At 34.4% G+C, this 23,266-nt stretch overlaps 2 protein-coding genes across 3 annotated transcripts in view; both read left to right on the top strand.

Annotated features, from left to right (window-relative positions):
- Window positions 1-1,136: 1,136 nt before the first annotated feature.
- LOC135203398 (uncharacterized) lies at window positions 1,137-1,496 on the top strand. Its single transcript, XM_064233127.1, has one exon. The coding sequence runs from the start codon at window positions 1,137-1,139 to the stop codon at window positions 1,494-1,496; it is 360 nt and encodes a 119-aa protein (XP_064089197.1).
- An 18,378-nt stretch (window positions 1,497-19,874) lies between these two features.
- The window catches only part of LOC135203307 (carboxypeptidase B-like), a 70,544-nt gene continuing 67,152 nt past the window's right edge, over window positions 19,875-23,266 (top strand). Inside the window, exon 1 of one of the 2 annotated variants that reach the window (XM_064233056.1) lies at window positions 19,875-19,948. The gene's annotated coding sequence lies outside the window, so the exon portion shown is untranslated. The remainder of the gene's footprint in view (window positions 19,949-23,266) is intronic. The other variant, XM_064233057.1, reaches the window with a different exon arrangement.

Genomic DNA, 23,266 nt, shown 5'->3' on the forward strand with positions numbered 1-23,266 from the left:
GATTTGACCCATATTAACCCAAAGACCATTTTTACCAACAGCTTCACTATTCACAGACTACAACGTTTAGCACTGGCACTCTTGTATGCGCTGTATATCCACATGCGTTGGCCAGTCTAAGAGGTCAGTCAGTTCTCACAAGAATATAACACAGTTCAAGGAATCGAAAATGCCATAGATCTTGTTGTATTTCATGAAGGATTCCTAACAGTTATTTTTGAATCAATCGTTTTTTTTTTTTCTTGTAAGATTTTTGTATGGTGTTTTTACGTTGCGTGGACCAACGGCTTTACGTGACTTCCGAACCACATCGAGAGTGAACTTCTATCACCAGAAATACACATCTCTCACTCCTCAATGGAAAGCCCGAGAATCGAACCCGCGACCACCGAGGTGGGGCGCAAACACCATACCAACCACGCCACTGAGGCGCTATAAAATCGTGTAAGATGTTTCTCTGTGCTTTATTCTTTTAGCTCAGTACTTTTATATTTTATGGCAAATAACTCGTAAACTTTTAGCAATAAATTTTGTTGACACCATCACCTTTATTTTATAACTATAGAAACTAATTACTATTAAAGGCTTGAGCATGTTATATATAGAAAACAGACGTGATGCAAATAAAACGCTCTCATCTGCTTGGTTCTTATTCTTCCTCTCCCTCCCTCTGTCATGGAAGACTACAGTACATATCAGCAGCTGATTCAGGTGATTTTGTATTGAAAGGAAAATCTGACGGTGAGAAGTATTATGAGACCAGTACAAAGATTCTCCTTTCTTTTATAAATCAGGTTATCTTTTTTACCCATTTTTCCAGATAGTTTTGGGTCTCCTTCACCTTCACCTTTTCAGCAAAATGAACATCGAATCGAACTTCAGTTTGCAAAATTTTCCATCATTTGGTTACATAACGCAGATGAACGAAGTCCTAGATTTTTGCGAGACTATATCTTTTTTCTCGTTTTAGTAAACTGAAAACTATGGTGACCTTACTAGCTTGTTGTTAGTAATATTTTCCCGTCGTAACTTTCAACTGATTATTGGTGTTCGTTGGCCAAACTGAGAAAATTCCAGTCCAACAGTAGAGCTTAAAAGCATTCACAACGGAAAAGTATGTCAGAATTATTCAGGAGATGTACAGGAATGTGTATACTGGAGTGAGGAGTAGAGTTGGAGAGCCAGATGAATTTGAGATGGGAGTGGGATTACACCAGGGGTCGGCTCTTAGCCCATTCATCATCAACATCGTAATGGATGTAATGACCAAGGATGTTAGAGAAGCAGTGCCATGGTGCATATTATATGCAGATGACATTGCGTTGTGTTCAGAGGAGAGAGGCATGAGAATAAGAAGATCAAAAACCGAATATATGTGTTCCTGTATTACTGAGGATAGCGGAAATAGCATAAGATTGGGTGGGGAAGAAATAAAGAGAGTACAGATGTTCAAGTACTTAGGGTCCGTATTAGAGGATAGTATATGGAAGCACTGACCAAGAGGTGAGCCATCAAATTCAGGCAGGATGGAATAACTGCGTGTCGCCAAGATACAACTAAATCACAATTCAAGAATATGACTATACCACTGCACGATACAATTATATCACTGCAATAGGTCACGGTTCACTAGAATGGGAATTTGGGAAGCAAATTCAAAATGAGATTCATGATCTAGGAATGGGAATGGAAAGGATGTTAAGAATGGGGACTGGAATTACAGCAGGGTAGAGAGGGGTCGACTACTGGAGCAGAGTTGTTAATGAAGATATCACGACCTAACAGAAATTGACACAGTAGGATAAGGAGTTGTGTGAAAATTAAATCTCTTCCCTTTCCCAGTGTTGTGACCGAAGGCAGGAGGCCTGTTAGCTGGATGGCGTGAAGCGCTAATAACAGCTAGTATGGGTATCACAGACAGTGCAAGCACGTTTTTTGGCAATAACTCTGTAACGAACACTTGTATCAGTACAAGATTTTGCAATAGTGTATTACACCCAGTGCCGTAATTTATAAGAGTATCATGAATAACTACTTGTAAGTAATAAAGACACTTGCCCCTGTACCAAGAGGCAAAAACTCGATTAGCCAGAAATGGATACGAACACAACAGTAAATAGCTCTGCCTACTCTCTCCCCCACTTTCACAGCCAACCCTCTCTTTCTTCCTTCCGTCACCTTCCCTTCTCTTTCTCCGACAGTTGCTTCAATTTAAATTTATTTTGTATGATTTTTTTCTATCTATTTATCTGTCTATCGATCTGCCTATCTATCCATCTAATAATATACATTGTTGTATATATCTAACGATCCAGCCGATTGTTAGCTGACAGTTGACTGATTTATTTATGCATTGATCCACTCATCTCTCTTTCTCTCTCTCTCTCTTTCTGAAAGTTACTTCAGTTCAAACATATTTTGTACGATGTTCTTATCAATCTATCTAATAATAGTTATTATCTAACGATTCACTCGGTTGTTAGCTGCCAGTTGACTAATTTATTTATGCATTGGTCCACTCATCTCTCTCTCTCTCTCTCTCTCTCTCTCTCTCTCTCTATTAGCCAACATAGCAAGTTGAGACAAGGTCTGTAAATTAAAAGTGACATGGATTGGGAAGGTTCCGATCCACAGTAATTCTCATCTGCTCTAATGTCTGTTATTGAATTATGCATCGATTGTGAAATTATACAATGATTCAGCTAAGAACGCGACAGTAACCCGTTATTGACATGAGTAAATGTCATAAGGTAACAGAGTAGTGTCTGACATGTTAAGGTCTTTTATGCTGTAACTCGGCATAAAAGGAATTATATTGGGATTAGCATTAAACTCGCCAATCACAACAATACCAGCTCCATCATGACTGTCAACAATATAGGCAATTTTTCCAATGTAAACATTTCATAGTCATTTTCGTTATCAGGACAAACGTAAAGTATGTATACAATACAGAAATATTGCGGTCCATCAAACGTTATAGAAAGGCCTAGAAGCCTATCATCATCATATTGCACTACGTTGTCACTGAGAACAAGGGATCTATTCCATAAAATATTAACACTTCCATTAAAGGAGACCAACAAACACACCATCCTGAGTGTTCACAAATAAAGGTGCAAAAGAGTTAAGCTCATGATGAATAAAGTTCAATAAATTCAGTTCATTTGGACATAGCCAAGTCACTTGCAAAAATATAACATTGTAAGTTTTACATTGTTCAGTAATAACGAGTAATTTCGACTTAACACCATTGCAATTGAAGGAAGTAATTCTAAAGTCATTAGCCATTATGGCAGCTGTATTCAAGAATTATAATACCTCCAAAGGACTATTTGGCATAGAAGGGTCGAATTACGTTTAATACCTTTTTCCCATTTACCAGGATCGGGGAGGCTATGTATATATATAAATAAATATATATATATATATATATATATATATATATATAATATATATATTTATATGAATAACTTGATCACAAAGTATATAAAACGTGATGCTATGTAAGGATTGCCCATCGTTTTACGTTGGTCAGTCAAGTAAAAATTTATGTGTACGTATTAAGCAGCATATGTATTCAGTTAGAACAGCCCAGACTTCAAATGCACTGTTCATCCATCTGAGTGAAAAATCTCATTGTATTAATTGGGGTGATACCTCGGTAATTGTTTCAAGAAATTTACTGGAATCGGGAATTATACAAATCACTAATAAAAACAACCTAAATCTTAGTCTGGGAATGTACCATTTGGACCCATATATTTGTAAGATGTTTATGAAGGACCTTAAAATAAATGAACTACTAATAAATTAGTCCCACATGTATATAGTTATTATTTCTCTCTCTCTCTCTCTCTCTCTCTCTCTCTGGTTCGATATTCTCTCTCACTCTTTCTCTTGCTCGATATATATATTTATATTTTCGTTCGTCTTTTCATTAATAATAATTTTGTGGGAAAATTTGTGTAAATTCCATTTCAAATTGTATATGCTTCCTTGTTTTTTCAAAATGTACTGTTTTCTGGAAGAATAAATTGTTTACTGCGTGTATCTTCCAAGGTGTGGCTACCCTCAGGCGTTTCCTCGTTTCTGTAGAGTTAAATCGCCCTTATTGCTAATCTTGTAGTGTCAGTTTGGATATTAAGCCTTCTTTTGACTATGTCTTCCTCTGTAAAATCAGTTTGCCTTAGTAAAGGGTCTGAACAGGACCGAAAGTACTCGGCTATCTCGCTTTTTCATTTTTTCCTTTGTGGCAAAAACCTTTATTTATATAGATATATAGATATATATATATATATATATATATACATATATATATATATATATATATATATATATATATGTATATTATATATGTATATCATATATATATATATACATATATATATATATATATATATATATATATATATATATATATATATATATATATATATATATCGGCAATCAGCAGGTTCCATCAAACACATAAAAAAGTCCATGGTCTATTCAGTGCATCTTCAGTCTGTAAAATTAAAACATACTCATTAAAAATATTATAAATAACGTTAAAATGTAAATTAAAACATCAGCAAATTGAAAAATTAAGAATTAACTTTACTTTAAAAAACCATCACAATAATGTGTCAAAAGTTGATATGAAACATTTCTCTATTATTGGTGGTACAAGCCACAGTAACTACCTCACCACCCTTGAGTCTTTATACATTTAACGGCTGGTTCCGTCTCTAAACTCCAACGTATCTGCTGCTCCTCTATATCTAGCATAAGCATAACTGAAGTCTTGGGTAGGTCTGCAGTCTTGGTCATTCGTTCTTCCTTCTCCACTCTAACAGGTTGTTAGGCACTGGGTCTCTCTTTTACTTTTGACACATTCTTGTGATGCTTTTTTAAAGTAAAGGTAATTCCTAAGTTTTTCAATTTTTTTTATGTTTTTATTTACATTTTATTGTTATTTATAATATTCTTAATGAGTATTTTTTAATTTTACAGACTGAAGACGCACTGAGTTATGTGCGAAACGTTTTTGTAATAAACCATGGACTTTTTTGTGTTTGATGGACCCTGCTGATTGCCGATACAATATCTCATTTGGAACCTTTTATATGTATATGTATATATATATGTATATATCTATATATATATATATATATATGATAAATATATATATATATATATAATAAATATAATATATATATATATATATATATATAAGATGATATAATACACGTGAATGGAGAAAGTAGGCGAGTCAGCCAAAGTGATAAATGCACCGGGAGCAGGAGCAGGAACAAACAAGGGGAAGTATTACAATTTATTCCAACTGAAGCACTTCGCATTCAGCAGAATGCATCATCAGGGTCTTTACAATAGATAGTGACCAATACAAATTAAATTAATTTTAATATTGTCTAAAAATCATTTACAAACTAGTTTCAATGAAAACCTAAACTTCACACATAGGTAAAAATTCACTAAGAATTGACAAAACAACACGAGAAATTAAAAGCACATATGTTAATTAAAATTTCAGACAGAATGTAAAAAAATAGATAAATTAGTAAAATATAAAGTAAAAAAAAATATTTGAGGAGCACTGGGGTCGACCTACCATGGCAAAATAAAAAAAAAAAAATTAAAAGAATGTATACAAAAACAATAATTGACTGGTTGTTCAACTTCGGAACAAGTTGTTTAATGAAAAGACCCTTAAGGATCAATAGTTCACTTGGCCTGGAGGTTTGACCCACAGTAATAAAATCATCATATTTGATAGGCACTTTACATTTTTTATTGTGTTCACGTATACATCAGTTTTCTCTGCCTACAATGCTTCAGTATTCACAGCAGAGTTGTGTGCAATTGAATCAACCATAGAAATATTTAAAGAAACATCATCAAATTATTTTGTCATTTTTAGGGATCAAGGGAAACGAAGGGGCAGATAAAACAGCCAAAAAAAAAAAAAAAAAACACACACAAAAAAAAACAAGCCATATGATAAGGTCAAATGTGAATATCCCTGTTAGTGTTCATTTAACACATATAAAGATGTGTATTATAAATAAATGGCAATATATATGGAATGAACAACCTAAAAATAATAAATTTGACTAAAAACACCTGGTGTTAGAAAATGGAGTTCATCATATCAGAGAGAGAGAGAGAGAGAGAGAGAGAGAGAGAGAGAGAGAGAGACATGGGCAAGTAATTCTGACACGTCTCCGAATGGGCCACACTCGTCTGACTAATGAACACTTAATGAGCAGCCAACTGAACCCAGCTCCCGAGTGCTCAGAGTGCAACGTGATAATAATGGTTATGTGGTATAAGCTTCCAAAGTATGACCAGCAGCGAAGTCAACTTTTGGAAATAAATGAATGAAGGAAGTTTTTACAGAATCTTCTGCATTTTCAGTCGTTCCGATTTTGATGTCCATGAGAAGCCGTAATTTTGTTGATAAGATATACATAAATATAAATAAATGATGAAAATACGAAAATCCTTAGGTCCTTCAATGAATTTTAAAAGCAACACAGTTTTAAAATATTAGTTGACTTATTCTGATTTTTATTTCTTTCTTATTTTTTATATTTTTTATTTATTTTACTATAGATTTTTATGTATTTCTGGAAGCGGGTGCTTTTGTGCAATTTTTATTTTTTTATTTTTCAGTCATTCACCATCACACCGAATGAAACATTTGGTCCCAAAGCTTGGCATCTGGCCTATAGACATCGTAATTATTTATACGCCTTCGGACCAGCCTTATGAGAGCTGACAGTCAGCTCAGTGGTTTGGTAAACTACTATAATAATAATATTGATTAGCATTTTCAGAAATATTACTATTTTTAGCCAGTTGTTCTTAATAATTATTAATTTGTCCTAGCTTATGATATTTTTTTCATTTTGGATTCATTCTCCTTGGCTGCTCATGCGAGTAAATGTTTATTCATTTTTGGAAGGGGGTTAGGATATTGCGTCATACCTAACACAATGCATTGAATTGTACATCATTGGAAACAAAAAATAGCTTTCTCAAGTTACATTAATCTGGCACATTTTTAAATGAAAGTAACTCGTGAAATTTCTCTTTGTGCGCAAGTTCTCCCTGGCTGCTCACATGGGTAATCAATCATGTTTACATTTTGGAGGTGTTTGTCATACATAACGCAAAAAGTTACGTATTACAAGAAATGTAAAGAAAAAATAAATGGATGTCTCAATTGACTTATTTTGTTTATTTATTTATTTATTTTTTAATGCGAGTAACCAGTGAAAGTTTCTCATATGCGGAAGTTCTTCCTGACACGAGTAGGTTTGTTTATTTATTCATTTATCTATTTATTTATTTATTTTGCGGTGGGGGGGGGGGGCTACTTCTGGGTTGTCGTGTTATACGAATTACAGACAATAATTAATTATACACCATATGAAGAGTGAATAACAGTGCTTTTTCAGCGTATAAATCAAAATTAGATATTTAAAGTTAGCAGTTCATGGTCATCAAAAAAAAAAAAAAAAAAAAAAAGGTAACTTAAACGAGAATCACTTACATATAACTTATGACACGCGGGTATATTTTGCATTTGTTTCTTTGTACTTTGTTGTGTCATACCTAACACAAATAGTAATGAATTATATGTAAAACAATCAATTTACTATGTATCTGTGCTGTATAGAAAAAATATTTACCTACATTTAAAATTTCTTAGTGAACTAAAAAAAAAGGGAAACATATTATTTTCGATTACTGCTAACTTCAATTTATGATATGGGTGCTTTATTTTTGTTTTGGTTTGTTATATATACATAGATAGATAGATAGATAGATAGATAGATAGATAGATAGATAGATAGATAGAGAAAAGTTTTTTTACCACAACATATACACTTATAAAAATTGCAAGGTCTTAAAAATGTTCAAACTAAAGTACATCAAAATGCACATATAAACCTTTAGAATGAAATAACGTATCTAAACTAGAACACTTGAAGAAATAATGTTATATGATATTACCATCATATTAATTTTTACAAATAGAACATAGCTTGCCCTAAACACTACCTTGGGTACTGTCCGTAACTGGAACCACACCTGATCAGGAACTCTTGTGTCCATATCAGTCACCGCCTAAAAAAGGATATTTTTCAACAAAACAGTGGTACCACGACGTTGGGAACGCTCCTTCTTATCTATCATATGAATGGAAAAACGTATCCGTTATTTTGTCTATTTATTCCAAGTGAACGTCTACACCAGTGAACCGATCTTAAGAACTTAATTCCTTCGGGAGCTCCTTCGGAAACCTTCCAGGACTGCGTTCAGTACAATAAACAGTTTCAGGCTCAACGTGAATGAATGTGATGTTTTCTCTCTCTCTCTCTCTTTCTGTTGTTTCTGTGTTCAACGTAGTGATGAACATTATACTCATAATTCCATAATTTCTGGATTTCATTTATATCATCATGATTGTATCTTTGCATAATATTTTGTGCTTAATTTTGTATTAATATTTTGTCATCATTTCTATTGTTATCTTTGTGGGATTACTATTCTTAATCTGTGTTAATTTGTGTAGAAAAAAATGTTGAGTGTAATAATCTAGTGATATTCAAAATCGTTGGTGGATCCTAGAGTGGTCCTCTACTTTTAGGAACAATCCTTATTCACGAAGACAGAAAGAGGCTTAATCGCAGGAAAGCATATAAATTTTTAATTAATATCGCAGTGTTTACAGCGAAATTACCTGGAGTGAAGCTGACATCCAAGGAAGGTCCAACTTGGAGAAAAAGAATGAAGTAATCATAAGATTCGTTAGCAGGTGTATTAATTGATTGTCAAAGTTAATTAAAATTCAAATTGATCATATTTAATCATACTCAAAACTGACATTGCATCAAGAGGAATGCAGCTTTGAGACCTTGAATTAAATCTACGATTGTAAAATAAGAGAGAGAGAGAGAGCGAGAGTACGAGGAGAGAGGATGAGAGGAATTGAGCAGAGGAGAGAGGAGAGAGAGAGAGGAAAAAAATGGCACAAGTGTACAGACTTCTCACATAGTAATCATAACCGTCAGGACACCTCATACATTTAGTTACCTGAAAGCAATCAATATAGAGATGAATAAAATCTTTTTAAAAGGTTCTTTTCTCTACTCTAAAAAGGCCAGAACCATAATGAATAAATTAGTATCAAAAGGGCGGAGCCACCTGTGAAGTAATCCCCGACTCAAATAGTATTGAGAAGGGGGTAAAATACACTAGGTTTCAATATAACTATATCATATTAAATCTTACGAAATATATATGTAAAATATACATATATACACATATATGTCTATACACACACACACACACGCACACACACACACACACACACATATATATATATATATATATATATATAAATATATATATATATATATATAGATATATATATATATATATATATATATATATATATATAAAGTAGACCCCATCAGACGTACTGATTTTTCCTTTCCAGAGTACAAATACACAATGTAACGAATGATAGAAAAGACGCTAGAACATTCTCAAATGAAGCAAACAACAAAAATTAACTTTTATAATCGTGTTATTCTGTTGTTAATCTGTTGTCTGGCCAAAAGACGAACCGATCGCCGTGGTTGAATCGCTTCATCTGCCTGTTCGGCTGTTCCCTCGTCCATACCATCAGCATTGGCACCTACACTGGGGCTCTTCATTCTAATGCCTGGGCGAGAGAAAGACGACAACCTGGGCAGTACGAGTGTTGCAAACAACATCTGTTCTAATATTTATAGTTTTCAAGAATAAAATCATTTCAAAATTCATTGTCCTGGGTAAATGATTTATTAAACTCAAACACGTTTATGCATTATTTACAAATGTCCCATATGTTTTCGTTTTAAACAAACTCAAGGAAAAAGAAAGGGAGGGTACCTTTAATACAAAAATTCCTGTTGACATTTTAACTGATTTAATTCAGCTTTGTGTTAGCTCAACTGTATTTACTTTTAGAGGGCAGGGACATCGACAAAACTTCGGAATAGCTATGGGGTCACCGTTGTTTCCTATTTCGGCTAATTGATGCATGGAATTTTTTGAAGTTGATTTAGTTAGACGTTGTCCTGAGGACATTAAGCCTTTTTATGGGTCAGATATGTTGACGAGATTTTATTTTTTTACTTTTAAATAGTGTTTAGTTGAACCGTTTTTTGGAATTTGTTAATAATTTCATGCCATCCATTAACTTTTCAGTTGAATTTCAGGTCAAAATAATTTATTATTTCTAGACGCTCTGGTTCACCATAACCTGTTACTTTTAACTTTACATTTAGTGTATACAGAAAAGACAACACAGAAATATAAATTATTTTATCCATACCAGAGCCAATGTATAAAATCTAATGCGATCATAGTAACGAGGGGGCTCCGGATTTGTGATCCACAGTACATTGATAAGGAAATGGAACATATGAGATTTCACGAGACTTGGATATCCAAAATATTTTATTGACCAAGCATCTCCAAAGGCTATAAAAAACCGTTTATACTCCACCGACCGGGACACATGAATTCAAAAGTAGTCGGTGTATTCCTCTTCCTTATCATCATAGTTTAAAAAGGGTGTAACATTTATTAAAAGACAGCATGGAAATAGGTTGGCTTTAGCTTTTAGGTATAATAGCTCATTGGAATCAAAGTTGATTAGGAATCATGAAAAATAAAGGAAAAAGGACGTTGGGGTTTATATGGTACCGTGTAAAGATTATAATAATTGTCATTATGGGGAATCAGGCATTGGGTATAAGATTGGAAGGAGGAGCCCCCAATGCAGGTACCGATAGTGATGGGATGGACGAGGGAAGAGCCGAACAGGCAGATGAAGCCATTCAACCAGGGCAATCCACTCGTCTATGGCTAGACTGCGGATCAACGATTGAATAACATGTTTCTGATAGTTTGCTTTTGTTGTTTGCTCCTTTTATGACTGTTCTAGCGTCTTTTCTGTCTTCCGTGACATTATGTATTTGTATCTTTAAAAAGAAAAGATCAGTACGGCTACTGAGGCCTACTGTTCAGGTAGATGAAAGCTCCTGTCTTGTAAAATTTTTTAATTACTGCACAGCTTACATAAGTGTGGGCTAATTTACTTAATTTTTTTCTCGTTCTCGGTGTCTGAAACTTCTAAAAGGACCTGTTAATGAACTGAATCATGCTTACAAACTTTACAGCTGAAGGCAAGGGTTAATGAAGGAAAAAATTATATAAACTCTAGAGATTTAGTATGTTTACAGCAAATTACGTGAGTAAGCAATTTACACTTTAAGGGTGGCGTGGACTCTCAATGGTCCAGAGATGAAAAGAAATGCAGTTGAATGAGGTCATCTAGGTCAATGCTAAGGTGATAGACACTTGGGGAAGCATCATGCACAGTTCTCTCGTATTATTTCACATCAAGGCCCACTCACAGGAATATAGAATTTCTAGGTGATTGCACAGAAGAGAAAATTGCATTGCTTTATTAATTGAGGGGGAGCTTAGCATGAATAAAAACTTTACTTCTTGATGTAGCGGATGCTAATCTAAATAGGAATATCCCAACTAAATTCAATATCACTAGTAACAACACAAGGAGAATTATTTACAGTATCAAAAGTAATAATGGGGAGACTAGGTTGCAGTGACCCAAATAGTGAATGTGATGATGAATCACAAGGGGAAAGTCGCCTTGGAAAAATGAAAAGGAAGTACAGACAAGGGGGAAAAAACTGTAACTGACTGAACTCGAAATTACTCCATTACAGTAACTGGTCAGTGGGCTGGTCTTGACTTCTGAATTGCACAGCCAATGGCGATGGGGTTGCACTATTGAACTAATGGAACGGCCTCCAGAGGGGTGGGAGAGCAAAGGGAGTAGGGGGTGTGGGTTAGAGTACCCTGGTGAGAAGTGTGAATGGTGGGACAGCTGGAGAAATTGCAAGGTCGCTCATCTGTTGCCTTCCTGTTTTATGACCTCTGTTCCAGTGATCATTTGTCCAGGTCTGTTCATTTGTCCAACATGTGCTTCTGCCTAAGGTCCAGCAGATACCTGTGGAGATAATTTCAAGGTCAGCGAGTTTGGAACAGACAAAAGATGAGTCACAGGACAGTCAAAGAAAGCAGTAGATTGGTGGGAAAGGGCGACGTATAAATGTCTGAATTTCCTTCTAAAAGAATTATTTTTGCTTCCTTCCTATATTGAATAATTCCTTATTCTAAAATTTTCTTTAAGTTCCTTGTCTAAAATTTCCATCAGTTATTCCTATGATTTTGGGTGGAGAAAAAAAAAACTAATGAATAAATGAGGGTCAGAAAGACTCATAGAGATATACATATATGCATATATATGGCGTCAATGACTTTGTCGTTGCGACGCCAGCAAGAACTAATCAATCAATATGCATATGTACAAATATAGTATATATTATGTATATAGAGCCTTTTCAAAAGACTGGAAGGTATTTTTCAGTTTCCTTTTGCATAAAATAATATCAGAGAAAAGTACAACTCATGACCAATATATATTTTAATTTAAATATATAACTTTAAAGCCTATATATAACTATGCATTCGACAGGAAAGAATTTTAATTTGAGTTAATTTTTTATCCAATTAAGTTTGGTGAATATACATCTTTTATGCTTTTGAGTATCAATGTACGTTCTTAAGTCTTACAAATCCTGAAGATGGGCAGTTATCTGAAGTGTATACACATAAACGCACACACACACACACACATATATATATAGATATATATTTATATATAGATATATATATATATATATCTATATATATATATATATATATATCTATTATTATATATATATATATATAATATATATATATATATATATATATATGTATATATTATATATATATATATATATATATATATATATATATATAATATATATATATATCTATATATATATATACATATATATATATATAATATATATATATATAATATATATAAATAACTTGATCACGAAGTATATAAAACGTGATGCTATATATAAATAAAGGTTTTTGCCACGAAGGAAAAAATGAAAAGCGAGATAGCCAAGCACTTTCGGTCTAGTGCGACCCTTTACACAGGCTATCTCGCTTTTCATTTTTTCCTTCATGGCAAAAACCTTTATATATATATATATATATATATATATATATATATATATATGTATGTATATATATATGTATGTATGTGTGTATGTGTGTATTTTTTTATAACCAGACATTTTATGCCCTACTATCGCATGTATTACTGGGTAAGATTCATAATTACCCAACAGCTACGAAATCACCATTCGGCTTTCATGGTGGAGGTTGAAGGAGATCGTAATCGGGTGAGTAACTGGAATACCAAAACAAACCTCAAAATTCTGTTTCCCATTTACTCACTCTCTTTATAACAACGCTTCGGACAACTGTCTATCTTCAGTTTTTGTGAGAGTTGAGAATATTCATTTATACCGAAAACATAAAAATATATTTACCACACTGAATATAAAAAAAAAGATAATTAAAATTAAATTTCTTTCCATGTGAAGGCATATATATATTAATTTATAATATATATATAAACTAATATAGTTATATAAATATATATATATATATATATAGATATATATATATATATATATATATGATATATATATATATACATATATATATATATATATCTATATATATATATATATTATATATATATATATAGATATATATATATATATAATATATATATAATATATATATATATATATATATATAGAGAGAGAGAGAGAGAGAGAGAGAGAGAGAGAGATTAGCCTAGGGTTATCAGCTTCTCTGGCCAACGTATTCTTATATTTTCATATACACATATATATATACATATATTATATATATATATATATATATATATATATATATATATATATATATATACATATATATATATATATATATAAGATATAATATATATATATTATATATATATATATATATATATATATATATATATATATAGAGAGAGAGAGAGAGAGAGAGAGAGAGAGAGAGAGAGAGAGAGAAGATTAGCCTAGGGTTATCAGCTTCTCTGGCCAACGTATTCTTATATTTTCATGAGACTGAAAGGTCAGATAACTTTTCCATAAGTTTAAAGTCCATTTTCCATCGAAGGGACGTTGACGGTACCTTTGTTATAGAAAAAAGAGCAGTTCAAATTCAAAACATGCAAAATATTGAACTTAATATGGAGAATATGAATGATGACAAAACTAATGCCTTTTCATATCTATAAGAAACGCGAAACTTCTTAGGACGTAGAAATGGAAATCTACAGGAAACCAGCTTTCTTTAGACTTGGCTGAAACATCTGAAGTGAATGTAATCTAAGGTACAAACTGATCAATATCAGCAATTTATACTTCTTAGAGCCTACAGGTTGTCATCGATTTACTCCATTTTTCACAAAGTAGTACGTACCTTAAGAAATTCCTTATCAGCGATGATTACTTGAATGGGATTTTTTTCCCGAAAATTAAAGAACCTTCTCAAAAGACCAGGTGGAATTTTTCAGTTTCATTTTGCATCAAACGATATCAAATTATATAAAATGATATCGTGACCAATATATATTATAAAGAATATATATATATATATATATATATATATAATATATATATATATATATATATATATATATATATTCATGGCAACCTCCCCCCCCCCTCTCTTTTTTCTATAACAAAGGTACCGTCAACGTCCCTTCGATGGAAGATGGACTTTAAACTTATGGGAAAGTTATCTGACCTTTCAGTCTCATGAAATACGTTGGCCAGAGAAGCTGATAACCCTAGGCTAATCTCTCTTGTTGTCTATAGTACTCATTATTATATCCTAATATATCCTAAACAATGAGATTTAACCTATCAATAAACTTGGATGTACTTCGATGTCTAAGATTACCTGATAGTAATTTTTCTCAAGCTAAAACTGTCCATATTATCATAAAATATATGGTAATTGTCTAGGGTATATAAATTCCTGGCCCACTCCTCTATATAAGGGATCATGAATTTTTATACGTTTGAAGTTGATGCATTGATAAAAATGAAACCGGCCCTAGAATATTTTCGGGGATATTTGTAAACCATATACGTCACCAAAAATGCAACCAGAGGCAAATAAGCGTTTATACTATATGGTATGCAGGACCTTTTCAAAATGTGCAGGGCCATTGAGGACACACATAATTTTTTCTAAATAAACAGTGACATCTTCCTTTTGTCTGATTTAGATAATATAAGTTCCTATTTTTTACCTAAATTCCTCAGGATTTTTATGTTCAAGTCATCAAATAATAATATATTATGCTCTTTCTTATATTCATTAGTTACTGTAAACAAACAGGTCTTTGATATCGCTGAAGACTACAGATATTGTTGCTTAATTTGTCTGACTCGAGAAATATGAGTTTCTAGTTTTTACCTGAATTCCACAGGATTTTCGTGGCATCTTGATAAAGAAAAAAAAAAACAGATTTAAAAGGCGGTGAAGGTGGTGATAAGAGAGTTCAAAACCCACACGCTAGACAAGCAGCAATCAAATCTGGATCCCTTTCAAGGCCAATACATCGAGATAATTACCCAAAATATCTGGTTCCTCATAATTATATTGTTCAAGATTTAAGCCAGAACCAAGGCAAAATAACTCATTGTAGAAAGAAATTAAGATTTTTTTTTTTTTACTCGCCCCTCTTCACCAGCAACCATTCTCTTTGAGTACTTCTTTGCTCATTTCGATTGACTTCCCTTGAAATTAACCCCCACAGGTGTGCAGTCGACCTTGGGCAGAGCACATGTTGGAAAGTGAAAACTGGAATTAAAATTTCTCCAGCGGTCATAACGATCGTACCTCTCCCCCCTTTTGCTCTCCCTCTCCTCTGGGGACCCTCACATGTTCATTTATTGTCTATAGTGAGGAAACTTCAGCCTGCAATTCGGAGAAGCCAAGATCAGTTACCATTTTTTGTCTCTTGTCTGTACTTCCTTTTCATTTTTGTAAGGCAACACTTTCCCTATTGGCTCAGCATTGTATTCACTATTTTGGGTATTGTAACACAGTCCCCCATTGCTACCAATGGCACTGTAAAAAATTCCCCTTATGACGCTTGTAATGATGTTAAATATTATCGTGATATTCCCATCTAGACAAGCTTCTGCTACATCGGGAAGTAGCATTGTTGCTTCGTGATAAACATTTCATTAGATAATAAGATAAAGCAGTATTCTTTTCTGTGTAAACTCCCAGTCATTCTATATCCCTATGAGTGGACTTTGATGTGAAATAAAAAGAGAGAATTGTGTTTAACATTCCCCACGTGTCTATCACTTTAGCACTGATACTGGAATGAAGTCTCTTTACAAATGCACATATCTCTTCTGGAACCCCTTGGAAATGATGCCTGGAATTATTGAGCAATTTGCTATATGCTAATCTTATTCCATGCCTGGATCAGTTTCCACCCACGTGTCCCGGTTGACCTTCAATCAACCTTTTTCCATTTCTGGACCATTGCGAATCCCTATCACCCTTAAGGGGTCAATTGCTTACTCAAGTAATTTACTGTAAATATACTCCAGTTAAAACTAAATCTCTAGAGTTGTATAAAATTTTCCCCTCCATTGATATCGGCCTTCAGCCATATTTTATTATGTTTCTGTTTTCTAACAAGGCCTTTTAGGAGCGTCAGTAAGGTACTACCTCAGTTTTCAGACACATTTAGAACTAGAAACATAAAATGGTGACCTCCCATAGAATCGCTTGAAAATCGTGAGTAAATTTCATTCAATAACAGTTTCCATGCAGAAGCAATTGCTAAACCGATGTCACGAGTGTTTAACGAACCTGAATTCTTAAGTGCGAATTTACTTTCTTCCGAGTGTGCGGCAAGATCATCCAAATCTCCCCAGCTGGTAAAGAGTTATTATTTTTCTTATTTAGTATTATTTTTATTTCACTAGGTATTATAGTTAAGGGTGAAAAAAAATCTGACTACCATTAGAGTGCAAATATGAGGATCCTAAAGAGAGAGAATTTTAACCTTATCTTTTTCTTAAGTGTTACTGCATGAAGCCCATAGGTATTTAGGGAGTGATATATATACAAAACAAAACCAGTGCTATATTTCATGATTTTCCACTGGAACTCGTGAAATCTCGTGTCGTGAAGAGATTTTTGTTAGTTAGGTGTGTAAAGAGAATCCGCACGTTTTTTTTTTCTTAAGTTCAATTATAACTATAATGTTAGCGTAAATTTAGTCAACACTTCCATCCTATATTAAAGAGAAATAATAAGATCAGGTAAATAAAATGATTGACTTGTATAAATGAAGGGCAGCTACTAGGCACGTGTGTTGTTTTTTTTCTGTCTATGTAAGTTCTCGCATTGTCTCGTTCATTCATTGGCCAGTGAGAGCCAGACACTTCCCTGTCCCAAGGCCTGATCATCTAGCTTAGGTGGTGAGAAAAACTTCATACTCAAGGGTATAATGGAGCTTTGCCTTTTGCTATATCAGCATCTCAGGCAATTCTATGAAGTTTGTGTAACACATTTGTGCAACTGCACAGATATTTTTTTTTATTTGTTTGGTTCTTTCCGTCTTCCCTTAATCATTATTGTTTCCGATGCTAGCTTTAACATAATACAATAAGGCTTTCTAAGCATTTCAAACGAGCGTCGAAGGGTAAGACAAGACCAAGGATTTGTGTTGGTAAATTACATTTTATTTTTCTCCTCATCGATATGGATAAAATCCGATATACATTTTTATTTGCCAAATGCAATTTACCACGCCAATTCGCGTTGAGGTTTTCGCGCCTACGTGACATTAATTTACAATCCAGTTTAACTGTTATTTAGTGGAATCTTATTATGTTGGGACTCTCCAACATAATAAGAATAACAACCATCGGAATCAAAACAACAGGCCCAAGAATGATTTCAGCAAGAGTTTCTGTGATTCGTGCAAAGTGCATAGGCACACCGCTCCATGGTCAGGATGCTCCGAGAAAGCTGTGGTTACTGCCATTGTAAAGTGCAGTGACAAATCCTTCAGTTGTAGGTCTCTCCAGCTCAGGGCCCTATATTTGTGGCACCTTCCAGAGGTTGCTATCCTACCCACCAAGTCCATGCCTTCGATCACACATCATTTGAGAGGATAAAATTCGTTACAGAGCTCGTGTTGATAGGCATCAAGGTTCTTGCCTACTGTCCAGTTGAGAGTCACATGACCTCATTGCTCTAGAGTAAGTGCTACGGCAGTATCTACTTATATTCCAAGAGGTTATGATGTCCAGCTAGGACAAGATTTTAAGTCTTCTACATTTTTACAGTCTCAGGGGCCCCACCTTTACATAGCTCCACACCAATTCTACTTCCTCCAAGATCTACTTCTACACAGTCAGGTCCACTTGAAGGTACCAGGCAGTGCCATGCTTCATTCATCATGGACACTGAGCCGTTCGAATTCTCTCACTATGCCAGGAACAGCCTCAGTGCCAGTGCCAAGGCAAGACTCGAGTCTCCCTTGCAGAGTTCTCAGTCCAAGTCGCCTTTCTTCCTCTGCCTTATCACCACTACCAATGTCAGCAGTCGAGGAAGAGCTGATTCCAATAGGAATCCTCTAGGGTACACAATGGGGCAGCTTCACAACCATCCCGGAATCAGTCAACACTACTTGTGAGCCTATCACGAACACCATTATCTCATCCCCTCCCCCTCCATCAGCAGGTAGCCAGTTCTGGAGTAACGACTCTGCCGAATCCAGTTTGGCCGAAGAACTCAAGGAACTGAGTCAAGAAACGTTAGGCATGGGGATGGGTCCCAGGGCCCCAGTGCTCGCAGCAAATTAATTTTACTTTAGAAAGAGAGGCTCCTAATCAGTTACCCTTATTAGACGTTTTGTTTTCAAGGTATGGTGATCGTTTTGATACTTTCGTGCTGGGCTTCTTTTCATAAAGAAGTTGAATTTTTACACAAATACTTTTCAAATATGCTTGCCCCGAATGTGATTCGGGGATCTATGTCGGATCGAATAAACGATTGCTGAAGGTCAGAGCCGATTATCATAAAGGTGTCAGTCATCGAACAGGTTGAAGGCTGTCCAATCCCCAATTTTCTGATATCAGAAACCATTCTTATGAACTGCCTACTCTTGAATCTCACTTTATTAAGCAGTTAGCCCCCAAATTGAACTCGCACACTTCCTGTGTTTAACTGTACTTGGCCTAAATAATTTTTGTTTTTTGCCACCGTACTTTATCACCCAGTATGCAACTTTTCCTACGATAGGGACTTTTTTTTAACTCTCCTGTTTGTGTAAATGCTTTTTAAGTTTTAACGGTAATTTAAAATTAATTTTTAATTTCTGTTGCTGTAAGTAGTTGTTTTTCATGCACTTTAATTTATTTTTAATTGTTCTTTTGTAGTATTGAAGATATAAAATGATGTTATGAAACGTGTTGGGGAACAAATATTATCTTAATATATAACTGGCTGTTTACTTGTCACTTCTCTATCTATGTATCTATATATATATATTATATATATATATATATATATATATATATATATATAATTATATATATAGATATATATATATATGTGTGTGTTTTATTTGTCGGCTAAACCAGATGTTTAGGGTAATTATATGGATGTTTTGCCCTTGAAAAATTCCAAAATTTGATTGGTGCTTTTTAAGCGTGTGGGTGTTGAAGAGGCGGAGTCACATACCACCACCTGCATTGCCTTCAGAACCTATAGTGAATATATATCCAGTGAATGGGAAGCACCAGCCAACCTGCAGGTGCCGAGTGTAGACTTCACGCTCATCGTCTATTACAGCTGCTAAGTAAGTGACAATATGTTTCTGGTTGTTATGAGTACCGAAGGCAGAATCCGGTGAAATTAGTGTATCTCTCTCCATTCCGTTTGAGATCACATAACATATGCCGATTTTGCGTCAATTTTCCGAAAGTAGTCGCAATTTTTTTTTATTGAAACTGATCTTTGTAAAATTTACTTCACTTTTAAAATATAATATGTGTCCAGAGATGTCATATTTGCGGAAAATATAATAATCCTTTACATCCTGGTTAATCAATTACATTTCTTACCTCATGAACATGGAAATTCTTTCCTATTCATGAAGCACTGATCATCTGGACTGTTGTTTACTGACAATGCAGTCCCTTCTATACTCTGGTATGAAAACATACTTTCGATATGGTTAACTTCCTATTGTACAGACGCTCAAATAAGTTGTGGCAGAATTCCATAATTTCTCGTTCACCTGCCTGACGCACGATTCATGCCCTATTAATCTATTTTTTCTTTTCAAAGATGCAAGAAATCTTATGTAATGACGTTAAAAACAGTTTAGAACATCATGTTATGTTATTGCTTAAAACTATTTTCCATACAGCAAAATTGACGTGAACGAAACAAAGTGATAAAAAACATCATAAAGTCCTTACATTATCATTTTAATATTAAGTGGAAAGCAGTTGAACGATTCCATTTGTTAAATTTCTCAGAAAACATAGGAAACTCACAATATGCTATAAAAAATGATAACCTCACAGTGTGAACCATGCGACCTCACTCTGTTGCTTTCAAAGTCGTGATGTGCGCAGAAAATGCCAATGTGTCATTTATCGGTCTAAGAAACATCCTCCTTTGAGCGATGGACAATTATTGCACTGCATTAAGTGCAAGTTCCTGTTAGAGAGATATCAAGAAAGCTCAATATACTGAAGAGAATCATACATAGATGAACCAAATTGTTTGGAGAACGGCAAAATTTAGAAAATGGGCTTAGAAGTGGACTGCTGGAAGCACCACAAGAGAGCAAGACAATACAAGTAGTGTAAATGTTGAAGAGCAACATTCATTTATGAATTTTTAATTCTAGCGCCTGGTCACGATATTTTTGAACCAGCAATCATGACTAGGTCTCTACGCCTATGACTGGTGTCTGATGAATACTTTAGATGGAGAGGGAGAGATTTTTAAAAATACACTTGAAATCTTTGATAGGTGTCTTATGAATAAGTCTAATGATTAAGGAAATTACCGTTGATCGATGGTAGGGAAACATATTTAATGAAGCAAGCATTTGTTTTCTTCATAACCTAAATGATACATTTTACTGGGAGATACTTTATTCAAATCGGCCTAATCCGGCCATCACTCCTATGTGGCACCACCGTTTCTCCAACGTTTCAGGCTACTCCGACTTCGCGCTAAGAATTCCATGGCATGAAAGCAGCACCATGGTAACGGTTATTTTAAAATTCCCCTGACTGACAACCGAAACCTTATTTCACGTTTATAGACCATTTCCTCCTCAAAATTACTTTTTCTTTCATGTCCCAAAATATTTGCAAACTCGTGTTACACCCTGTAGGTATAATTGTTGCAGTTGTCAAAGAACAAACCCGGATTATAGCGGTAGATTTTTATTTTATAAAAAATATCGGAAATAGACTTAAATGAGAGATTCATCTTGCATTCTCCTATCCTATCAACTACTTATAATACGCTTATGGCAGTAGGTCTACCTTTACATGTGAAATTAATCCTAATTAATTTCTATATAACAGAAATGAATAGCTACAGAAAAATTAATCCAAGAAAGCTTTTATGAATGTAAGCCTTTGTTAATGTATTCGTCAGTTTGACTCCCACAGCTTTCCAACGTGTTCTGATGAAACAGGATAATAGGCAAGGAATTAGACAAAAAATACAAAATTATATTCGTTTGATGTTTTATTATTGTTTTTTGACTTGAGATAGCTAGGTCTGAGTAAATTGTGTTATGCAATCATGAAAAGGATAAGAAAATAGGAGAACAAGCCCAATAAAAAAAAAAAAATAACGGGAATAATCAAATAAAAGAGATTAATATAGATATTCTCGATTTACATATTCAGTCAAATTACGTATCCAAAAGAATATACTGCTGAAAATATTACTCGGTAATAAAAAATGCTAGAAAAAATGAACACATTGGTAGAAAGCTGAATAAATTTGCTATATAAATCCATAGGAGCCATTGAAGGTCAAAGACGTAAATGTTTTTTTTTCACATAAATTCAATTATACGGAAACGATTATTATACTGAAAGACAGAAATATATGATTATTTTACACACACACACACACACACACACATATATATATATTACAGAAAAGTCATAATTATTTCTGAAATTTAAAAAAAATAATGTTTTAGTTGGGTACTCACTCCTTATTGCTTCTCTTGGACTGCTAGGGAGACTTATTTCTTGCTACCTGTCGCAATGTTGCAAGTCCCCTGTTGAAAAGCTGATGGACAGGTAGCAAGGCCAGCTCAACTACGGTGTAGCTGATGGTGGGCCGGGGTGGGGGGGGTGGGGTGGCGATACTCCTCTGGTCCTCCTTGAAACACCGCTCCTTGGTATGGACGAAGGCTTGTTTGTGCCCCGCACCTAACTGATACCTGACAGCGGCTCAGATATTCTAGGGTATACACACGCATGGGTTAGAGGGTGTAAGGGTTGTCGTTTCCAATGGAACTGGGTCACTGGCTCGTTTCTTCTCACCAGCAACAGCCTTGATAAAGCTTTTGTTGCCTTTGTCCCATTGCATCTCCTCGCCAGATTCACCACTACTCTCCTCGTCATAATTCACTAAATGACGCCTTTTCAACACTAGTTTTGGCGAACTTCAAGGTTCCACTTCACTTTCAGATAAATCAGTGTCATTATCGAATAGAAGCCCGTGAACCTTGCTGGGAGTCACGAACTCCTTCCTGCCCCGTGACGCCATTGTTCTTCTGAAAGAACAAATAAATTTATATAAAAAAACACTTGAAATCGTATTCACAATATAATATATTCACATGCTTGCACATAAAAACACTAAATAAAAACAAAATGTACATACAAACGCCAAAAAATCGACGGGAGAGTACAAACTCGTCGGACCACCTATAGTACTTGTGATCTCGGAGGCACTTCGACCTCAATTGATGCACTAGACGCTTAGTAGTAGCTATGAATGCGCATCAGCTATCGGAGTGGGGTTTGCGTTTTCTGCGAGATTCATCATCTGTTGACCCAGTGGCGTAAACTACGTTTTCTATGAATTTGTCCCGAAAATAACTCTCGGGCACGTCATCCGTGCA

Source organism: Macrobrachium nipponense, chromosome 36, assembly GCF_015104395.2.
Source record: "Macrobrachium nipponense isolate FS-2020 chromosome 36, ASM1510439v2, whole genome shotgun sequence".
In the NCBI taxonomy this organism is placed as follows: Eukaryota; Metazoa; Arthropoda; class Malacostraca; order Decapoda; family Palaemonidae; genus Macrobrachium; species Macrobrachium nipponense.

Excerpts from the sequence above, each read along its gene's own strand:
- LOC135203398 (XM_064233127.1), top strand. The coding sequence starts at position 1,137 with ATGTACAGGAATGTGTATACTGGAGTGAGGAGTAGAGTTGGAGAGCCA.